Here is a 19,446-nt window from a genome sequence, read left to right as displayed (position 1 = left end):
CCTTCACATGGAGAGGAGCCAGATGAGGTGGCTCGGGCATCTGGTCAGGATGCCACCTGAACGCCTCCCTAGGGAGGTGTTTAGGGCACGTCCAACCGGTAGGAGGCCACGGGGAAGACCCAGGACACGTTGGGAAGACTATGTCTCCCGGCTGGCCTGGGAACGCCTCGGGATCCCCCGGAAAAGAGCTAGACAAAGTGGCTTCGGGAGAGGGAAGCCTTCCCTGCTTAGGCTGTTGCCCCCGCGACCCAACCTCAGATAAGCGGAAGATGATGGATGGATGGATAAATAAACATTGATTAATTGATTGATTATGTTGATATTTCTAATTTCTCAAAATCGTTTTTTTTTTGGGGGGGGGGGCGTTTTTTGTTATTGTTCATAATTTTTAGGGAGGACTTTGAGGGCAAAAAGCAAACAATTTAAAATAGTAGGAGACGGTATGTTTTGCTTTTGTTTAGTTATTATGTACTATTGACTTTGTTTTGGTATAAAAAAAAAAAGAGAATCAGGAACAAATTTAAAAATAGTATTGTTACTGTCAATGGTACTCACCATGAACAAATGGCAGTTGATACATGAGATAATGGGCAGCATCACACATCCCAGTCAAGTTATTCCTTTACGCATGTTCTCTATGTTCTTTAGGTCGGTGTTTTTTAACCTCTTTTGAGCCAAAGCAAATTGATTTCAGTGAAAAAATGCAGAGGCACACCACCAGCAGAAAACATAAAAAAATGAAACTCAGTAGCCAATATTGACAATAAAAAGTTCTTCTCGCAAGTGCTGGATATGATTTCAAACCATAACCAAGCATCACTATAGCTCTTGTCTTAAAGTACTGTCACAACCTGCCACATCACGCCGTGACTCAGTTGGAGTTTTTTGGTGTCTTCCTGTGTGTAGTGTTTTAGTTCTTATCTTGCGCTCCTATTTTGGCTTTTCCTGTTGCAGTTTTATGTCTTCCTTTGAGCGCTATTCCCCGCACCTGCTTTGTTTTAGCAGTCAAGACTATTTAAGTTGTCGCTATCTTTATTTGCGGGAACATCGTTGATTGTCATGTCATGTTCGGATGTACTTTGTGGACGCCGTCTGCTGCTCCACACGCTGTAAGTCTTTGCTGTCGTCCAGCATTATGTTTTTGTTTACTTTGCAACCAGTTCAGTTTTAATTTTGTTTTGCATAGCTGTGTTGTCCTGAAGTTAATTGTTAATATTATTTACACAATTACTTGATAATATTTTTGTATTCCTGACTGCAACACTTTATTTGGAGCTAAAGTTGTTTATATTTATTGTATGCTATCATCAGTTAACAACAGTTAGATGATGTCACTTCCGCTAAATTATTTCCTGTTGGTTAACTTCCGGTATTTGTTCGAAAGCAAGTCATACATGTTGCAGTCTTCTGTAGTAATTTTTGTTCCCATCCTACACTAAGCGGCAAAGAAGCAATGCAGTAAGTTTTTTTAATAAGTAAACAACATGTCAGATACGTAAACAAGTGTAATAGTGCCGATATGTGGAATATAATTGTCGAATTGGATACAATGTGTTCAAGTCATTCCGGCAGACGGGAGTCTCCCACTGCTGGACATTTTGGAAAATTACCGTTACATTTTATAGGTCATTGTAGACAAATATGTACAGAGGCAATGAGTGTGTTTGTGTCTCTTTTTTTTCTTGTCAGTTTTTCACCATCTTGTCTATAAAGAATTGTCAAAAGTAAAAGGTCAAGCCTACAACGATGTTCTCTTCATTGACTCCGGTTTGGCTTGGTGTTGAGTTGGCGTTTCTACACGTCTCAAGAGAACACTAAAATACCCATACCGAAGCTTCAATGCCTTTTCTTAGGGGCACTCGCCTTTGGTTTATTTTTGGTTTAAGCATTAGATCAATTTTTACCTGCACTCTGTCGTCTGCAAGTTGTGATCACGACAAACCATGTTTCCGACATCTACAAAGCAATTAACGTATACTTGCTGCCCCCTACTGATATGGAATAGTATGACGCGGTTACTCTGCCTAGCTCTAGACAGCACAAAAACTCAAAAACGGCACATTTGCAGATTATTATTACGGGTTTGCAAAAAATATTTTCACATAATGAAATTACATTACGCCCACAGCACCCCAAACTGTATCTCACGGCACAGTGGTTGAAAAAACACTGTGTGACGGGTCTCCAACCCGGATCGTGTGGGTTGCGGTGCCAATCGATACAGGACGCATCATAACAGGATTGACTCGAGTTTATTAATTTAATAAAGAAGTCTGTCGCGCCAAATTCTAGCTCGCTAGCTCTTCCTGCTTGTAGCGGCGCACCTTTCGGTGGCCGGTGGCTGCGTCTGCTGTGGGGGCTCATCTTGCTCGGGGTCTCTCTTGTCATGCTTGTCGTTTGCCGTGGTCTTCTCGCCTACTTCTGCCCCGAGTGTTCCTCCGTTGCCCCTTTTATGCTGCAACAGAAGATGATGGGATTGAGAACAGGTGTGTAGTTTACGCATCTGACTCGGCTGGCTGCAGCGTCACTCCGAGTGTGCCCCGCCTCTCTGCTTCGCTGCATGCTCCGCCTTCTCGCTGCCATCGTTTGTCCGAGCCTGCTGTCGGCTCGTCGGCTCCGTCTCTCCACACACTGCTTTAGGTTACATGACACATAAAGAGCAGCGGGAACGTGTACATTTTTCACCGAATCAGGAGTGAACGTTCCCGTTCCTCAACCCCTTGAGAGAACTCACACTTCACCTTTAATGAACAGAATTCTCCGGCTGCTTGATTGGAAGGCAGAGCCGCGTTAAGAGGACGTGCCTGCGAGGCGGCGATAGCGCTAAATCGTTAAATGAGAAGACACAGCTGCCATTGTTGACGGCGTTCTTCACGGCCCCGTCTTTAGCGCTCGTCCCTCAAGCTTTGCCTGCCGGAGCCGCATTATTATCTCACCATCGCGAGGAGGAAGGCGAGCTGCTGAGTGTGCAGGCGGGGAGCTTTACCCGCCGGGTGGATTACCAGGGCCCCGATTGAGTTTCAGTGTCAGCGGTAATGGAGTCGGACGTAATAGCATCTGATTGACTCGTATCCAATATGCAAACGACATACCGGAGAGAAGCTGATGGAGTGGAGCCTGCGGCGAGGCCGCGCCTCTTTTTTGCAGATCAATGCGGCTTAGTGTGTGGAAAGTGATGTAGCGAGTGACCAGAGGCGGTCGCCATCTTGTCAGTTTGCTGTAATTACTGATACTATGGTCTGTTCTGTACTGTGTCTGTACAAAGACTTTGGGCCTGATCTAGCAAAGGTTTAAGTGTACTAAAAAAACACGTGCAAACTTGATAGCACCTGGAAAAACTTAGGAATGTGTCTCTTAAGTGAGTAAAATACCCGCCTCCGATTCAGATGGTTTCCTGCTGGCTCCACTTTGGACGGGACTCTCGCTACTATATTGGATCCACTTTGGACTGGATTCTCACGGTTATGTTAGATCCACTATGGATCGGACCTTCACAATATCATGTTAGATCCGCTCGACATCCATTGCTTTCGGTCCCCTAGGGGAGATGTCTGTCTTCATGTAATATAATGTCCAAAAATGTATTTCTTTAATTTTATTATATATATATATATATATATATATATATATATATATATATATATATATATATATATATGCACACATTGTCTATCCAAAAACGTAATTATATCATAAATATATATTAATAAAAAATACAAAATTGTTGTATTAACAAACAATACAATATATACATTTATAAATATAGTACATTTAAATATATTTTTTATATATTTTTCTATTCAATAAATATAAATGGCATACACTGAAAATGTTACTATATTTCATGATAGCGTTCTTAATATACCGCGCTTAGGGTCACTAAAAAAGGTGCTCTGCAAAATCCGATCCATTATTATCATTATTAATGATGAAACTACAATTAAACACAACAGAAACGATAATTGCACACTTGTCCTTAATGTTCCTCTGTGCATTTTAATAATATGCAACTCATTCCACGGTGGCTATTTCCACACTACTGCTGGTAACTTAATGGGGATTTAATTGCCGGGGCTCAGACACGTTACCAGATGCCACCGAAATGAGATTTTAATGTATTCCACTGAGATAGACGGGTTACGTTTAAGACGTCAAAAGATCAGACAGGTCGAGTGTCAGCCAAAGCACATTCTGTACGTAACGTTTAACAGCACCTGCCCTCCTGCCCTCCTCGTATGAAAAGTGTGACTGCAGTGTGCAACACACCTCCAAAGTGCACAGCAGGAATAATTTGCAGCTGCAGCCCCTCCGCCCCGTCCCTACGTATTAAGTTGATAGCAGCCGCTGATCGATCACCTGCAAGGTGTGCAGAGGAAATGGCGCCCTGAAGAAAAGCAATAATTGTACAGTGCAAAGTGCAAGTTGATTGCTGGCTTAGATTTTTAAGCTTTGCCTTCACGTGATTGGTAGGGAGCAGAAATTCCCCAGTGTTGTAATATTTTCTGTTGTAGTTGTTTAAGTTTTGAGAATGGTGTCCTTTTAAAACCTAGTGATGTTAAATAATATTGTTTAACTGACATCAACTAACTAGCTATGTTTGCAGCATGCTAACATTACACTCGCGTTCTAATGGCAATTAAGTTGTTAGAGCCTGTGTTGTCTTTTGGTGAGTCCAACAAAGTTTTTATACTGTAAGTATTGTATTGTGCTTACAGTGGGGCAAAAAAGTATTTAGTCAACCACCGATTGTGCAAGTTTTCCCACTTAAAATGATGACAGAGGTCTGTAATTTTCATCATAGGTACACTTCAACTGTGAGAGACAGAATGTGAAAAAAATCCAGGAATTCACATTGTAGGACATTTTAAAGAATTTATTTGTAAATTATGGTGGAAAATAAGTATTTGATCAACCATTCAAAGCTCTCACTGATGGAAGGAGGTTTTGGCTCGAAATCTCACGATACATGGCCCCATTTATTCTTTCCTTAACACGGATCAATCGTCCTATCCCCTTAGCAGAAAAACAGCCACAAAGCATGATGTTTCCACCCCCATGCTTCACAGTAGGTATGGTGTTCTTGGGATGCAACTCAGTATTCTTCTTTCCTCCAAACACGACGAGTTGACTTTACACCAAAAAGTTCTATTTTGGTTTCATCTGACCAAATGACATTCTCCCAATCCTCTGATGTATCGTCCATGTATCCATTTTGGTATAACCTCAACTCGTCTTGTTTGGAGGAAGAAGAATACTGAGTTGCATCCCAAGAACACCACACCTACTGTGAAACATGGGGGTGGAAACATCATGCTTTGGGGCTGTTTTTCTGCTAAGGGGACAGGACGATTGATCCGTGTTAAGGAAAGAATGAATGGGGCCATGTATCGGGAGATTTTGAGCCAAAACCTCCTTCCATCAGTGAGAGCTTTGAATGGTTGACCAAATATTTATTTCCCACCGTAATTTACAAATAAATTATTTAAAATTCCTACAATGTGAATTCCTGGATTCTTTTTTCACATTTTGTCTCTCACAGTTGAAGTGTACCTATGATGAAAATTACAGACCTCTGTCATCATTTTAAGTGGGAGAACTTGCACAATCGGTGGCTCACTAAATACTTTTTTGCCCCACTGTATTACACACCAGCCGTTTGACTGCAACGTGAATCTTGGATGTAGTATTCATTACCAAATTTGGAAGTGTTGAAATCGCCATGGGAAATGCTAATGCTAATCATTAGCATGAACATTGCATATATAATGTAAATTATCATCAAGGTACCACATTGTGAAAAGTGGAGCCTTACTTTACTTTTAAGCGCTTTTGCTTTACTTCCAAAGCAAAAGTGCCATAAAAATGTTTAACATTACCTAATGGCAGACTGATTGAGTCCGCTCTAAGTCCAACCGGACGTGACATCACAAGCAACACAGGTATTGAGATATGGCACCGTTTGATTTTACGTGACTTTGTAGCCGGTAGTACAAACAGACTTTGGTCGGTACCTATAAAAGTAGCGAAACCCATCCATATAACGAATTTGAGCATCTTGCTTTTTTCTATTGCTGCTTTGTCCTTGTCCTTCATTTTCTAACGCCACGCCGTGTCGTGTTTCCCCAGGTAACCGGTAAGATGGCGGCTCGGGAAGCGACTGGGCACAGCTTCCTGGTGACGTGCTGGCAGCCCATTCTCATCCTGATGCTGGGCACCGTGCTCTCGGGCTCGGCCACCGGCTGCCCGTCTCGCTGCGAGTGCAGCGTCCAAGACCGCTCCGTCATGTGCCACCGCAAGAAGCTCATGACAGTCCCTGATGGGATACCGGCGGAAACGCGGCTTCTGGACCTCGGCAAGAACCGCATAAGGACCATCAACCCGGACGAGTTTGCCAACTACCCTAGCCTGGAGCACCTGGATCTGAGCGAGAACACCATCTCTACCATCGAACCCGGCGCTTTCAACAACCTCTACGGCTTGCGGACATTGGGGCTGCGGAGCAACAAGCTAAAGCTGATCCAGCTCGGCGTCTTCACGGGCCTGAGCAACCTCACCCAGCTGGACATAAGCGAGAACAAGATCGTCATCCTGCTGGACTACATGTTCCAGGATTTGTACAACCTGCGCTCGCTGGAGGTGGGCGACAACGACCTGGTGTTCATCTCCCACCGTGCTTTTCATGGCCTGAGTAGCCTGGAGCACCTGAGTCTTGAGAAGTGCAACCTGTCCTCTGTGCCAACGGAGGCCTTTACCCACCTGCACAGTCTGATCACGCTCAGGCTGCGGCACCTCAACATCAACGTGATACGGGATTACTCCTTCAAACGCCTCTTCAGGCTGAAAGTTCTGGAGATCGCCAACTGGCCGTATTTGGATACAATGACTCCGAATTGCTTGTACGGATTAAACCTGACCTCTCTGACCATCGCCAACGCCAACCTGACCACCATCCCTTACGTAGCCCTGCGGCACCTGGTCTACTTGCGCTTTCTCAATCTTTCCTACAACCCCATCCACACCATTGACGGGAATAAGCTCCATGACCTGCTCCGTCTGCAGGAGTTCCACCTGGTCGGAGGCCGGCTTGCCATGATCGAGCCCTACTCTTTCCGAGGGCTAAACTACCTAAAGATCCTCAACGTGTCCGGGAACTCTCTCGGCACTTTAGAAGAGTCCGCGTTCCATTCGGTGGGCAACCTGGAGACTCTGGCTTTGTACGACAACCCCTTGGCCTGCGACTGCCGCCTCTTGTGGGTCTTCCGCCGACGCTGGAGGCTCAACTTCAACCGGCAGCAGCCTACCTGCGCCTCCCCCGAGTTTGTCCAAGGCAAAGAGTTCAAGGACTTCCCGGACGTGCTGCAGACCAACTACTTCACCTGCCGCAAGTCCAGAATCAGGGATCGCAAGGCGCAGCAGCAGTTCGTGGACGAAGGAGCCATCGTTCATTTCTCCTGCGAGGCCGACGGCGATCCCGCTCCGGTGATTATGTGGCTTTCCCCGCAGAAGAAGTTCATCACCACCAGAACGATCGGACGGATCTCGGTGCTGCCGGACGGTACCCTGGAGGTCCGCTACGCTCAGATCCAGGACAACGGCACCTACGTGTGCATAGCGAGCAACGCCGGCGGCAATGACACCGCCCTCGCTCACCTGCACATCCACAGCTACTCCCCTGATTGGCCCTTTCAGCCCAACAAGACCTTCGCCTTCATCTCCAACCAGCCGGCGGATACCGGCGGCAACGACACGCGCGCCAACGTCCCGTTCCCCTTCGACATAAAGACGCTGATCATCGCCACCACCTTGGGCTTCATTTCCTTTCTGGGCGTGGTCTTGTTCTGCTTGGTGCTCCTCTTCCTGTGGAGCAGAGGCAAGGGCAACACCAAGCACAACATCGAGATCGAGTATGTGCCGCGCAAATCGGACGCTGGCATGAGCAGCAGCACGGTGGACGCGCCGCGCAAGTTTAACATGAAAATGATTTGAAGGGGTTGTCCGCCCGGACCGTGCTGCCTTCACTGACTAAGGGAAGAGCACATTACAGGCAAGGAAAACTGAGGACTTCTAGGGCTGGAAGGTAGAAAAAAAAACTTTCTGTGGCGGTAGAACGACAAAAATAGAATTGACGACACACCCCAGCTGGCAGATTACACAAGCTAGAGTGTTTTTTTTTTTTATTTGATTTGAGTATTTCTTCCCCCTTCTTGAGGCTACGCTCCACTCTTGAACGACTTTGGTATGCGCTGATGAGCACATTTACACTGCAGCATTGATACACTTCATCAAGTTTGAACAGGGAATGTTTTGTCCTGCTTTATTGCTCAGTGATCCATCAACGTGACAGTCATTGATCAGTAAAGTACATTTAACAAGAGCAGGACGCTTATTTTTTAAAATGATAGGAGAAAAAACAACAATAATGTGAGATGAGAGGGGCAGTTCTTGGCTGAACTTCCTGGGACCATTCCTTGTTTAGCTTAAAAATGACACTTTACTGAGTATATTAATTATTTTAATTAGTATTATTACATACAAAGTACCACTCATAAGTTTAGATCAGGGGTGTCCAAACTTTTTGACCGGATCGGGTGGGCGCATTGGGCTTACCAAAAAAAAAAAAAAAAAAAAAAAAAAAAATACATATATATATATATATATATATACATATATATATATATATATATATATATATATATATATATATATATATATATATATATATATATATATATATATATATAAAGATAATGGGTGAATAATTATTAAATATTAGAATTGGTTATTAAAAATGTGTGCAAGTTCACCTCCTACCTTTTTTTATCCATGACGACCTCAAAGTTTTTGAATCCTTCAAAAATATCAAGCAGCTAACATGTGCCCAAGATGGATCAGTGTGGAAAAAGTGTTTTGCATTTTTCCCACCATCCCTTGTAATGGATTTTAATGGGTGTTGTTTTGATTTTTTTTTTCTTTTTTTGTTGTTGTTATAATATTCCCAAAGTTCAATGAGCAGCTTGCGTCATGTGCGACCATGTTTTTTGAATTTCTGTGCTTGTTGATTTTTTTTTTTTTTTTTTTTTTTCCTGCACCATTACTAGGGAAGGTTGTTTTGATTGTGCCATACAAGTGTATACTGTGCTGCATATCCTTTCAAGTACAATTCAATTCATGTTTGAGCTACTTTTGGTGGCCACCAGATGGCAGTTATCAGACTGCTTGCTAAATGTATATGGCTTGATAGGCTCTAGCCACCTCTGCGACCTCTAGAGGGACAAAAAGTAAAAAATAGATAAATGATTACACCGCTCTCTCGTGCCAAATTGAGGACGCCAGCAGGGTTCACAGGGTAGTCTGGACACCCCTGTTTTAGATACAATGTCTAATCCTTTTAAATGGCAATGTGTGTCTAAACGTTTGATTGGTACTGAATACCATCCTCATAGCGGATGTCAGTTTGATATCAGCAAAAAACGAGTATCACATTTTATCGGCTTGCATCTAAAAATCTATCAATTACAAGAAGTCCTGCGGCGCGTTTACTTGCACAAATCTGGACCACTGGTAAACATCAATAAGCACACTCCTTGGTCTCTTCATCTATTTTAGTCACTTACAAACGGTAAACATGGTAAACTACAGGCTGCTCGGAGCTAGCGGCTACACAACAGCTAAGCACACAATAGCACACAAGCTAGACATATGGAATAAGTGTCCTTCGTTGAGGAATACACGCAGCACATTTGTCAATACACACACGTATCAAATGATTTTAGTTTTCTATACTAACACATGCAAAGTCTCCAAAGAGAGGATATTAGAGAATATCCAGTAACAAACGTGTCCGCATTATGAGCCTAACTCAATGAATTATTGTTATTACAAATTAAAAGTTAAAAACAGCATACATCCATTGCAGACAATGTTTTTCCACACCTATCGTCGTTCTTTGTTTGACGAGTTTCATTTGATTTAACCTTTTTTTTTTTAACATTCCACACCATGTATGAGTCGTGCTGATCAAAATCGGTTTTGATCAGTACTCAAAGCACCGATATCGGAAGTGAACAAGTTGCGTGAGGACACCCCTTCCAGTACACGGACGCATTTTTGGTGGTACTATTTCGGAGGGAAAAATACTAATAGACAGCATTGATGGTGGAATTTATTACATTTAAAAAATGTTTTATTTTTAGAGACAGACATATCAAATGCAATGTTTTTCAGTAGTTTTTTTTAACAAGCCTTAACATTCCAGGAGTAATGTGCAAAACACAATTAAACTACAATAAAATCAATTCTGTAACAATATTAATACATATAGATTGGTATAAACCAGGGGTGTCCAAAGTGCGGCCCGGGGGCCATTTTTTTAACGGCCCCACGGTACATTTTAAAAATACTATGAAAAAAAAAAAAAACATAAAAAGTGGTTTAACAGAGCAAACTGGTGAAATGTAACAAGAACATGTTGCAATGTTTACTCTAATAACACAAAGCTGCCATGAAAAAACAAAAATAGTGAATCAAAATCAATTATATTGAATTATTGACCAATTACGTCACATTATATATTCCACTTTGAGATATTTTTTGATGCAAATGTTGGATAATTTGTGTTTGCCATATAAAAATACTGAGATGTTTTTTGTTTTTTTAAGAATGGCCTAAAACGAACAAACAAAAAACATAAACAAAAAAAAATATATATATAATTAGAGGATGGATCTGAGGTTGATCTCGAGACCATTGTGTTAAAAGTAAACAGTAAAAAAAAAAACTATCATTTATTTTTTTAACACTTTAATGAGTAGGACCCTTTTGGATCAGTGTTTTTTTTCTTTTCTTAAGTGTCATTGCACAAAAAATAATAGTGAATTAAAATCAATGGTGTTATGAGTTGTTGACCTTTTTCCGACTCCAATTAGTATGTAATCTCAAACATTCTACTTAAATTTTTTATTGTGTGACAATATTGCATATTTTGTGTTTTTTTCAATAAAATAACATGGTTTTCTTTGACAAAAAGAGCATACTACTCAAATCTTTAAAAACGTCAAATTGACAGATAGACCTAAAGGTGATCTAGAGATTTAAAACTTGAATGATAATAAAAATAATAATACTGAATAATGACACATTTTTAACATTTTATTTTATCCTGGGGTCCCCGGGATCAAGCCTGAGTGGAGGCCTAAATGCATATTTTTTTATACATATATTGTATTGGTTTTTAAAATGTGCGGCCCCTCAGTGGAAAAAGTTTGGACACCCCTGGTATAAACCGACTAAATAAACCAATGTTAAAGCAGCTGTGCTGAAGACGTTTTATTGGCAAATAGCGGATAATCAACATGAATGTTAGTTTGGAAATGCACTGATTTGCGCTTTTATGTCACGTTTACATTTTGCAAAAGAAAAACAACGTGCATTATATTATCGTTATTTTATGTTATTTAAAGATTGTGACCGCTCGCATTACATGTGCTCCTCCAGCTCGTCACTCCCTTCCTCGTGTTCGGCAAAGCCATGGGAATATTCATTGACAGGTCAAAGGTTGTAAAGAGACACTTTGTCCTCCATGTTGGTCCTCCTGTACGTATACATTGTTTTTATGTTGAGTCCCCCCCCACCCCCTCCACTCGTGAACATCTGGCCTTTGAAACGTGTGCGGGGATGGAGGCTAAGTTCTTGATAATGGACCACATTACGGACAACGGAGCTGCCAATGATTATGCAGATGGTGGCAGTAACACAGATGGTTTGAGCCGTGGATGCAATCTGCAGCAGCTTTGGTGTAATCCCTTTTGCAGAAAGGAGAAAAGAATTAAAAGAAAAAAAAAGAGACGCGAGCGTGGTTGCTGTTCATGGCTTCTGAATGCTCTCTTTGTCCGATGGAGGCGTGGTGACTCCACACACCATCTTTTGGTCCCCAGTCTACCTGGATTCTCGTTCTTTTTTTCTTTTTTTTCTCTTCTTTCTTTTGACCCTGGACAAGATGGAACATGTAGTTCAAGCCAACTTTTTAATTAAAAAAAAAAGATCCTAAAAAAAGAGAATATATGGAAAATTAATTCAAATTGTTCTGTGCAATAAAAGTAATATGCAGATTTTTTTTTTTGTGTTTTTTTTTTTATTAACAAAATTTTGTTGATGTTGAATTGTTGACATTATGGTATGTTGTATTAAAACAATCTATGGGATTTTCTAAATACACGTTGCTCCTTTCTTCATTTCAACTTGCACTCTTACCTCAGGAGATGACCTGTTTAACACTTTCACTACTATTATTATCATTATTATTATTATTAGGTGGTATGACAAAACACTTTAAAACAACCAATGAGAAGGATGTATGATGTATTAAAAAAAAAAGACATTTTCTATTACCACAGGTGTAAAAACAAGCACTTAGTATACATGCACATTTTACAATAATATTGAATTTTTTTTACAGAAATTTTTACAATTTATACATTTATTTATTTATTAAATTATTGAATATCTTTTATTATTTCTTAAAAGTTTATTTTCCAGGTTAATGTGTAAGATAAATAAATTATGTATACATGCATAGGTGACAGAAAATTAAATAGACTCATTTTATAATTTCAATTATCTTAAGAGTGTATTTAACAGATAAATATGTGCAAATAGAGTAAATAAATATGTCTGCATTAATGACTGAAAATGTATATATATATATATATATATATATATATATATATATGTATGTATAAATATATATATACACATAATCTAATATATATCAATCAATCAATCAATGTTTATTTATATAGCCCCAAATCACAAATGTCTCAAAGGACTGCACAAATCATTACGACTACAACATCCTCGGAAGAACCCACAAAAGGGCAAGGAAAACTCACACGCAGTGGGCAGGGAGAATTCACATTCAGTGGGACGCCAGCGACAATGCTGACTATGAGAAACCTTGGAGAGGACCTCAGATGTGGGCAACCCCCCCCCTCTAGGGGACCGAAAGCAATGGATGTCGAGCGGGTCTAACATGATACTGTGAAAGTTCAATCCATAGTGGCTCCAAGACAGCAGTGAGAGTCCCGTCCACAGGAAACCATCTCAAGCGGATCAGCAGCGTAGAGATGTCCCCAACCGATACAGGCGAGCGGTCCATCCTGGGTCCCGACGAGCGGTCCATCCTGGGTCTCGACTCTGGACAGTCAGTACTTCATCCATGGTCATCGGACCGGACCCCCTCCACAAGGGAGGGGGGGACATAGGAGAAAGAAAAGAAGCGGCAGATCAACTGGTCTAAAAAGGAGGTCTATTTAAAGGCTAGAGTATACAGATGAGTTTTAAGATGAGACTTAAATGCTTCTACTGAGGTAGCATCTCGAACTGTTACCGGGAGGGCATTCCAGAGTACTGGAGCCCGAACGGAAAACGCTCTATAGCCAGCAGACTTTTTTTGAGCTCTAGGAATCACTAATAAGCCGGAGTCTTTTGAACGCAGATTTCTTGCCGGGACATACGGTACAATACAATCGGCAAGATAGGCTGGAGCTAGACCGTGTAGTATTTTATACGTAAGTAGTAAAACCTTAAAGTCACATCTTAAGTGCACAGGAAGCCAGTGCAGGTGAGCCAGTACAGGCGTAATATGATCAAACTTTCTTGTTCTTGTCAAAAGTCTAGCAGCCGCATTTTGTACCAACTGTAATCTTTTAATGCTAGACATTGGGAGACCCGAAAATAATACGTTACAGTAATCGAGACGAGACGTAACAAACGCATGGATAATGATCTCGGCGTCTTTAGTGGACAAAATGGAGCGAATTTTAGCGATATTACGGAGATGAAAGAAGGCCGTTTTAGTAACGCTTTTAATGTGTGACTCAAAGGAGAGAGTTGGGTCGAAGATAATACCCAGATTTTTTACAGAGTCACCTTGTTTTATTATTTGGTTGTCAAATGTTAAAGTTGTATTATTAAATAGAGGTCGGTGTCTAGCAGGACCGATAATCAGCATTTCCGTTTTTTTGGCATTAAGTTGCAAAAAGTTAGCGGACATCCATTGTTTAATTTCATTAAGACACGCTTCCAACTGACTACAGTCCAGCGTGTTGGTCAGCTTTAGGGGCATGTAAAGTTGGGTGTCATCAGCATAACAGTGAAAGCTAATACCGTATTTGCGTATGACGTCACCTAGCGGCAGCATGTAGATGCTGAAGAGTACAGGGCCAAGGACCGAACCCTGGGGAACTCCACACGTTACCTTAACATAGTCCGAGGTCACACTGTTATAGGAGACGCACTGCATCCTATCAGTAAGATAAGAGTTAAACCATGACAGGGCTGAGTCTGAAATACCAATTCGTATTTTGATACGCTCTAATAAAATATTATGATCGACGGTATCGAAAGCAGCGCTAAGATCGAGGAGCAGCAACATAGATGACGCATCAGAGTCCATCGTTAGCAATAGATCATTAGTCAGTTTTGCGAGGGCTGTCTCAGTCGAGTGATTTGCCCTGAAACCGGATTGAAAGGTTTCACATAGATTGTTAGACGCTAAGTGCTCATTTAGCTGCTCTGCAACAATTTTTTCGAGGATTTTCGAAATAAAGGGAAGGTGAGACACCGGTCGGTAGTTTACCATGAGGTCTGGATCGAGGTTAGGTCTTTTAAGGAGAGGATGAATAACCGCTTTTTTGAATGCAACGGGAACAGTGCCCGAGGAAAGTGATAAGTTTATAATATTTAGCACTGATGGACCTAATAATACAAAAAGCTCCTTGATAAGTTTCCCAGGAAGTGGGTCAAGTAAACATGTTGTTTGTTTTATTCCATTTACACGTTGTAACAATCCTTCTAATGTTATTTCATCAAAACGAGAGAAACTATTTTGGATATTTGCAGTATCCGCCGTATATACAATCGTATCTGTGTTACTATAACCCCGTTGTAGCTGGGACGCATTGTCTTTAATCTCCTTTCTAATAAGTTCAATTTTCTTATTAAAGAACTTCATAAAGTCATCTGCCGAATGGGTGGAGCTACTGGAAGGAGTCCCTTGTTGGGTTAGCGATGCTACTGTACTAAACAAAAATTTTGGATCGTTTTTATTAATGCGGATGAGATTTGAGTAATAATTAGTTTTAGCTAAGGTAAGCATGCGTTTATAAGTTATTAAACTATCACTCCATGCTTGATGGTGCACCTCAAGTTTAGTCGTGCGCCATTTGCGTTCCAGCTTTCTACATAATAATTTCTGAGCTCTAGTTTCTTCAGTAAACCATGGCGTACGCCTTTTTGGAGTCTTTTTTAACTTCAGCGGTGCTATACTATCAATGGTTTCGCGCAGGGCGTTGTTAAAGTTGTTAGTGAGGTTATCAATAGAGCCCACATACTTTGGGAACGGTGCCATTACCGAGGGCAGTAGGTCCGCAAGAGTCGTCGTTGTGGCAGCATTAATGTTGCGGCTGCTATAGCAGTTATTATTATTATTAGCTTGCCGAACATGAGTCTGAACTTCGAATTTTATAAGGTAATGATCGGACATTACTTTAGTATACGGGAGTATCATAACTTTGGAGACGGTGATACCTCTGACAAGCACTAGGTCTATCGTATTACCGCTGCGATGCGTCGGTTCATTTATTATTTGTGTAAGACCACATCTATCAATTATAGTCTGGAGCGCCACGCACGGTGGGTCCAATGGGGTATTCATATGGATATTAAGTATATATGTTATATATTTATATTTCTGTATGTATATATGTACTGTATGTATATTTATACATTTTATATATATATATATATATATATATATATATATATATATATATATATATATATATATATATATATATATATACATATATATGTATATATATATATATATACACACACACACATATATATATATATGTGTGTGTGTATATATATATATACATACATATATATATATGTATGTATGTACATGTTTGTATGTATGTATGTATATATTTATATATATATATATATATATATATCCACATATACATACATACATATACAGTATACATGTACATACATACATACAAACATATTTACATACATACATATACTGTATACATATACATGCATACATACAAACATATTTACATACACACACAGAAAACTACACATTTCAAAATACTTTATATTACATTTATTATATTTTGATATTTTGATACGTATTTAGTTTCAATATCATGTCGCTAATACATAGAAATGAATGTAGATGACAGACAATGGCATTTTTTAATTAGGATGAATAATATTGATATGAAAAAATATGATTTGAATGTGTACAAGTACATACATGATTTGTCAACACAGTAAATGTTTACTGCCGATTTTAAGCATAACTTGTTTGTTGTTTTACTGCAAACCAACACAATGAAGGCAAATGTCAGCAAGTGTTGTCAAACACGACACAGCTCTGCATTAATTAACTTGATTACTTTGTTTATTCCGCAACCTGGTCCTGTCTCCACATTCCTTTGGAAATTTTCCCCGCACTCTTCACCAATCCCCCTCAGTGTTATCAAAGCGTCCTCGTTTGTCATGTGACTTAAAACCAGACACAGCTATTCTTGGTGTGTTTGGAGCCTTAAGGGAGTGATGGAAGCACCCCCTCCTCACATATTAGATGTGTAGTTAAAATTCTAGGTCAGGAATAGGCTGATGGATTCTCGACATCAACACACACACACACACACACACCCCTGGGTGCTCCCTAAACTCATCTGAACTGAAGTGTTCTCCCACATACAGTAAGTGTGTGCCTATATTTGGAATAGAAGTGTATAACTGGAAGTACCAGAAGCCTGAAGGGACGACAATGCTTTGAAATAAACTGCCAAATCAAATCATCGCCAAAAAACAACAACATCCTGTCAGAAAATGGATTTAGTTCAACCCACTAAAAGCCAGATTCCACCTTTTCCTAATGTTCTTACAGTACCGGATTTTCCGGACTATAAGGTGCACCGGATTATAAAGTGCATTAACGGAGTCATATTATTATTTTTTTTTTTTTCTAAATTGAAAACACTTCCTTGTGGTCTACATAACATGTAATCGTGGTTTTTTGGTCAAAATGTTGCATACCGTATTTAATTGAATTGCCGCCGGGTATATAGTATGCGCCTGCCTAGAATTACTACCGGGTCAAACTCGTTTCGCAAAATAATTAGCGCATGCTTAGCATTACCGCCGGCTCAGGATTGACGCCGGGTCAAACTCGTTTCGCAAAATATTATTTTTATTAGCGCATGTCTCGAATTTCCGCCAGGTCAAACTCGTTTCGCAAAATAATTAGTATATGCCTAGAATTTCTGCCGGGTCAAACTCGTCACGTCACGAGTGACACTTCACCCGTCATCATTTTCAAAATGGAGGAGGCTGATTTTAATAATTAGTAATGGCATAAAGGGAAGAAGATTAAGAGCTATTCAGTAGGATTTAAGGTCCAAGCTCTTAAATATGCTAAAAAGTACAGCAAGCATCTATGTTTTATTAATATACCGTAGCTGCGTGTGTCAAATATGAGTCATTAAATGACTCCCGCCTCAAGGTGGTAGCGGGCGCTAGTGATCCTTCTTGCGACTACTCGGCAGCAGAAGAAGTGACAACAAGCAGCAAGAGTGAGCAGTGATCGTTTGTTTTTGCTCTCGCTTGCACTTTTAACATGGAGGATTACATATCAAAAATAAAACAGTTTTCTATACTGGACTTTTAATCGAAGCAGGAGGTAATAAAGGAAGATCTCCATCGAGACAGAGAGCCTTTTAAAACTGAAGAAAGATAAGGAAGACTTCTATAAACAAGTTATCGATGCTTTTGATCAGAAGGAGCTGCGGATGGACTTCATTTAAAAGTAAAGGTAAGACCATAATAAAGTTTCTTATTAAATGTGCTTTTCATGATTTATAAGTGCATGCTTGCCTTTATCGCATGCCTTTGATAAGCACCGGAGTGAGAAGAGGTTTTAAATTAATTAGCGCCCCAGCGGCAATTCAAGGAAATACGGTAGATGATGTTGTACAGACCATCTTCAAGCCGCTTTCTGACAGTCGCTTCCGGACGCGCCGTTTTGTGGGCGGTCTTATTTACGTGGCTCACCTTGGACAGCGTCTTCTCGCCGTCATCTTTGGTGTATCGGAGGATGAACGTCACATGACAAGAAGATAGGGAAAAACGAAAAAGCTTATCTACTAGCGGATGCACACACTTTTTCAGGACTTATGCAGATCACAAATGCAGATCAGCAATCAATCAAACAATCACTCAATGTTTATTTATATAGCCCTAAATCACAAGTGTCTCAAAGGGCTGCACAAGCCATAACGACATCCTTTGTTCAGATCCCACATAAGGGCAAGGAAAAACTCACAACCCAGTGGGATGTCAATGTGAATGACTATGAAAAACCTTGGAGAGGACCGCAGGTGTGGTGACCAGATGCAATGGACGATAAGTTGGTCAAGCATAATATTGTGAAAGTCCAGTCCATAGTGGATCTAACATAATAGTGAGTCCAGTCCATAGTGGGGCTAGCAGGAGGACATCCCGAGATGGGTCAGCAGTGCAGATATGTCCCCAACCGATGCACAGGTGAGCGGTCCACCCCGGGTCCCGACTTTGGACAGCCAGCACTTCATCCATGGCCACTGGATCTGTGTCCCCCTTTTCCACAAATGAGAGGGGGGCCGTGTAGAAAAGAAAAGAAACGGCAGATCAACTGGTCTAAAAAGGGTGTCTATTTAAAGGCTAGAGTGTACAAATGAGTTTTAAGATGGGACTTAAAGGCTTCTACTTCTTCCTACTTATCAGCAGGTAAAAAAAGTTGCATTTGCATAATGTTAAAAAACAAAACACCAGATAATATGAACGCACACCATAATAATACTCATATGTTTAATGCGCTGACAATCCTTCAAGCGGTGCGACTTCATAGCTTACCAAAGTAGTAATAAAACATTTTGATGTATTTTTGTGCGGCGTGTGTAATATTCTATATTTTCAATGGAACATTTAAAATGATGGTGATATTTACTTGAGACGTATTGCAATCAGAGTGCTGTCCACACTTGTTTCGTATGTTTGACTGCCATCTACTGGTCACACTTATCATTACACCATGTGCCAAATAAAGTAGCTTCAAGGTGAGTAAGCTCAACCAAGCTTATTCCTTACATTAGGCATACCGGGCTATAAGGCGCACTGTCGAGTTTTGAGAAAAGAAAACAAAAAGGATCTTAAGTGTGCTTATAGTCCGTAAAATACGGTATTCATTTGTAGTCATTGAGAATAGTTAGTAGGCCAACGGATTTTCATGAAACTTTCAGGAACTGTCCCGAATGGAAAGAGAAACGAGTTATTTCATTTTGGACATTTCTTCTATGTTACTGTAAATTGACGTTACAAGGCTCCGAG

At 40.6% G+C, this 19,446-nt stretch overlaps 1 protein-coding gene across 2 annotated transcripts in view; it reads left to right on the top strand.

The window, feature by feature from the left end:
- Window positions 1–8,640, top strand: part of lingo1a (leucine rich repeat and Ig domain containing 1a) — a 282,863-nt gene extending 274,223 nt beyond the window's left edge. For both annotated transcript variants that reach the window (XM_061894597.1, XM_061894596.1), the window contains one exon: window positions 6,127–8,640. In XM_061894597.1, coding sequence (XP_061750581.1) covers window positions 6,139–7,986 — 1,848 coding nt within the window. In that variant the 5' untranslated portion in view covers window positions 6,127–6,138 and the 3' untranslated portion in view covers window positions 7,987–8,640. The remainder of the gene's footprint in view (window positions 1–6,126) is intronic.
- Window positions 8,641–19,446: the final 10,806 nt, after the last annotated feature.

This window comes from Nerophis ophidion, linkage group LG03 (genome assembly GCF_033978795.1).
Source record: "Nerophis ophidion isolate RoL-2023_Sa linkage group LG03, RoL_Noph_v1.0, whole genome shotgun sequence".
Taxonomy (NCBI): Eukaryota; Metazoa; Chordata; class Actinopteri; order Syngnathiformes; family Syngnathidae; genus Nerophis; species Nerophis ophidion.
This window is presented reverse-complemented; position numbering and strand designations above follow the sequence as displayed.